This window comes from Momordica charantia, assembly GCF_013281855.1.
Source record: "Momordica charantia cultivar OHB3-1 chromosome 4 unlocalized genomic scaffold, Mcharantia_2.0 BLBB01000004.1, whole genome shotgun sequence".
Classification (NCBI taxonomy): Eukaryota; Viridiplantae; Streptophyta; class Magnoliopsida; order Cucurbitales; family Cucurbitaceae; genus Momordica; species Momordica charantia.
In genome coordinates this window covers 20,238,457-20,240,582 of record NW_028275162.1, presented here as the reverse complement: position 1 = coordinate 20,240,582, position 2,126 = coordinate 20,238,457, and the positions used below count along the sequence as shown (strand labels likewise).

Genomic DNA, 2,126 nt, shown 5'->3' with positions numbered 1-2,126 from the left:
ATGTCCGAAACAACTTCAATTCTTCAAAACTGGATTAGTTTGTGTTACAATTCAGTTAGGACTTTACCTCTCCTTCGTTATCTTTCGCTCCCCTTGCACACACACATGAATGACCAAATTAAGATTGCATCAAAATGAGAATTGCTTAGGATTGCATCAAGCGCTCTGTTATCATCCCTACCCAACTCGAAAATAATTGACTTTTCAAACCCTCATTCATTGGAAAAAAAGGACCAAAGAAGAGAACAGTACTAAACTGAAGATAATGGGTAGATTGTTGTAAGTTATTACCATAGTAAAGAAAACTAACGTGATATGACAACCTTCAGAAATTGGACTGTTCTTCCTAAATCTCTCAACTAATTTGACTAAAACGATCAAAGTCAGAGTGACCCACTTTTCAATGCTATGTAACCAAACCAATTCTAAGAAGCCAAAGTTCTTCTTCTCCTCTTCTACAGAGTCCAATCTCTGATCAGAATTTCTCCAAATTTTGTTACCCAAAACTGAAATTTCTATAACTTATGTAGATGTAATCTAAATTTCCTTCCATTTCTAGGTTTTCTATTGCTTATTCTTTATTGTTAGCCCCAGCTCGCCTGCAACAATCACGGTGGTAGCCATGTCAAGAAACATACCGTGTTCCACAACTCCGGCGAGCCGCAGGATTCTGTCACTGGCGGCCTTCAAATCGCCGATGTCTTTCTCCAAGTACAAATCCACGATGTAGTTCTCGTTGTCCGTGACATACGGCTCGCCATTTTCTCCGGCGGTCCGAAGCTTCGCGATGCAGCCGGCGTCCTCGAAGAGGCTCTGGAGGCGGACGGCGGTGAATTTCCAGCAATACGGCACAACCTCGACGGGCATTGCGAGGCCGCTGCCGCCGATGAACTCCACGAGCTTCGACTCGTCGACGATCACTATGAACTTTTTACAAACACATTCGACCATCTTCTCGCGGAGGAGGGAGCCGCCTCGGCCTTTTACCAAATTGAGATCGGGATCGACCTCATCGGCGCCGTCGATGGCGAGATCGATGACGGGATGGGAATCGAGATCGGACAAGGGGATCCCTAACGAGACGGCTTGCTCGTAGGTCTTCTTGGACGTCGGGATTCCGACGATGTCCTTGAGCTTCCCTTGGCGGAGAAGCTCGGCGATCCGGTCGACGGCGTGCTTGGCCGTGGAGCCGGTTCCGAGCCCTAAAACCATCCCGGATCGAACGTATTCGACGGCCTTGTACGCCGCAATCTTCTTCAACTCGTCCTGAGTGAGAATCGGAGGAGCTAATGGAGATGACAGAGGCGCAGAAGATGGAATGAGAAGACCCGCGGCCATGGGCGATTTGTCGGACCCCATAAATTTGGGGAAATAAGGAATGGCCATTATTGGGGCAAAATTAGAACAACAAAAAGAGTGGTGGTGGGAGAAGAAGGGGAAAAACAGAAAGCTACTGAGTGGTGAGGCAGAAATCGAAAGGAAATCCGAACAGAGCTTTCATGGAAGAAATGGGAGGAGAATGAGAATCCGATCGAGGGTTTGGAAAAATTGAAAGGGGGAAGAAATTGGGGGAAAGAAAAAGAAAGCAAAATTCTAGGAAGATAATTGAAGGTGGGGAGTCTGTGGCGGAGAAAATAGGAAGCAGTATTAGAGAGATAGGGTTTGGATGTGAGTTTGTTTGGTTCTCGGGAAAGAGAGGGAAAATGGGGATTTATTTATAAGGGGGAAAAACGCGGTGGCCCTGAGGAGTTCAAACGCGAAAATCAAAATAAAATCTCTCTTTTTTGGCGTATTTCGCGCGGCGTGGGATTGAGATTCGATTCAGCGAATTTAAGCTTTTGTCACCATTTTCTTTCCTTTTTCCTTTTTCCTTCTGTTCCATTTTAATACTAGTTTATTAGTAATTTACACCTATTTTTAATTAAGAGATAATAAATTTAAATACCTTACTTTATTTGTTATATAAAAAAAGTAGTATAGGTATCTTTTTGGTAAAATTTTCATTTTACAACCACATATGAGTGTCCAAACTTATTTGAAAATTTATCAACTTTGTAAAAGCATATATTTTCGACAATAACATTATATTAATAAACTAAAATAAAAATCATTTGTAAATACGATCA

The 2,126-nt window shown here is 42.9% G+C and overlaps 1 protein-coding gene across 1 annotated transcript; it reads right to left on the bottom strand.

The window, feature by feature from the left end:
• Positions 1 to 252: 252 nt before the first annotated feature.
• Positions 253 to 1,708, bottom strand: LOC111020035 (putative ribose-5-phosphate isomerase 2). Its single transcript, XM_022296580.2, has one exon. The coding sequence runs from the start codon at positions 1,384 to 1,386 to the stop codon at positions 565 to 567; it is 822 nt and encodes a 273-aa protein (XP_022152272.1). The 5' UTR covers positions 1,387 to 1,708; the 3' UTR covers positions 253 to 564.
• Positions 1,709 to 2,126: the final 418 nt, after the last annotated feature.